Source organism: Helobdella robusta, assembly GCF_000326865.2.
Source record: "Helobdella robusta unplaced genomic scaffold HELROscaffold_34, whole genome shotgun sequence".
Classification (NCBI taxonomy): domain Eukaryota; kingdom Metazoa; phylum Annelida; class Clitellata; order Rhynchobdellida; family Glossiphoniidae; genus Helobdella; species Helobdella robusta.
Window position 1 is genome coordinate 2,099,239 of NW_008704659.1, and position 842 is coordinate 2,100,080.

At 36.1% G+C, this 842-nt stretch overlaps 1 protein-coding gene across 1 annotated transcript in view; it reads right to left on the reverse strand.

Annotated features, from left to right (window-relative positions):
• HELRODRAFT_175727 (hypothetical protein) overlaps nt 1-821 on the reverse strand; it is a gene marked incomplete at both ends in the record, with an annotated part of 3,028 nt that extends 2,207 nt beyond the window's left edge. Inside the window, one exon of the mRNA XM_009023125.1 lies at nt 69-821. Coding sequence (XP_009021373.1) covers nt 69-821 — 753 coding nt within the window. The remainder of the gene's footprint in view (nt 1-68) is intronic.
• Nucleotides 822-842: the final 21 nt, after the last annotated feature.

The following is an 842-nucleotide window of genomic DNA, read 5'->3' on the forward strand; positions in this document are numbered from 1 at the left end:
TAGTTTTTACAATATCTGTTGTTGGTTTTATCACTGTAAGTTGTTTGGTTCGTGAAGTTGTTTGCAACTTTGTTAATGCTGCTATTTGAGGTACTTTTGCTTTTGTTGATGTTTACAATTTTGTTGTTGTTGTTAATGTTGTTGTTGTTAGTGTTGTTGTTAATAAAGTTGTTGTTGTTGTTAATGATAATTTTGTTGATGCTGTTTGCAGGTGATATGCATCCTGCCACAATTTCCGAATTTTTATTTACATTTCCTGGCTCGATGTTGTTCCGCCGGTATGCGCTGAAAATATTTTTATCAGTTTTTTGTCTTTTGTCGTTCGTGTCGTTGTGGTCGCTGCTGCTTTGGTTGAAATTATTATTATTTTTATTATCATCGTTGTTGTTGTTGTCAGTGTTGTCGTTGTTGTTGCTAGCCTCAAATTTGTTGTTGCAAATGCCTGTGTCGGGAAATAAATTGAAACGATTTTTCCTACACAGAGCGCTTTTCGATCTAGACAAGAAGTTAGCGTTATTTTCTTGACTTCTGGATCGTGATAAGTTCTCAAAATTTTCGATAAAACTTGAAAAATTTATCTTTGCATCGTTTGCAATGTCTTCGCGGTTACTTTCACAACGAGTTTCTTGCTGTTGCTGCTGCTGCTGTTGTTGTACTAGTAGTTGTTGTAGATGTTGTGGTTGTTGTTGTTGTTGTTGTCTCACCTGATGATGAAATGTTGTTGTCGTGTTGGCCAGCTTCCGAACCATGTGAGATACGCTTGTTGGTTTTGGAAGGATTGATGGCGGTTGAGTTTTTTCGGCCAATAAAGCTTTATCCATTGTTAGATTATTTTATGATGT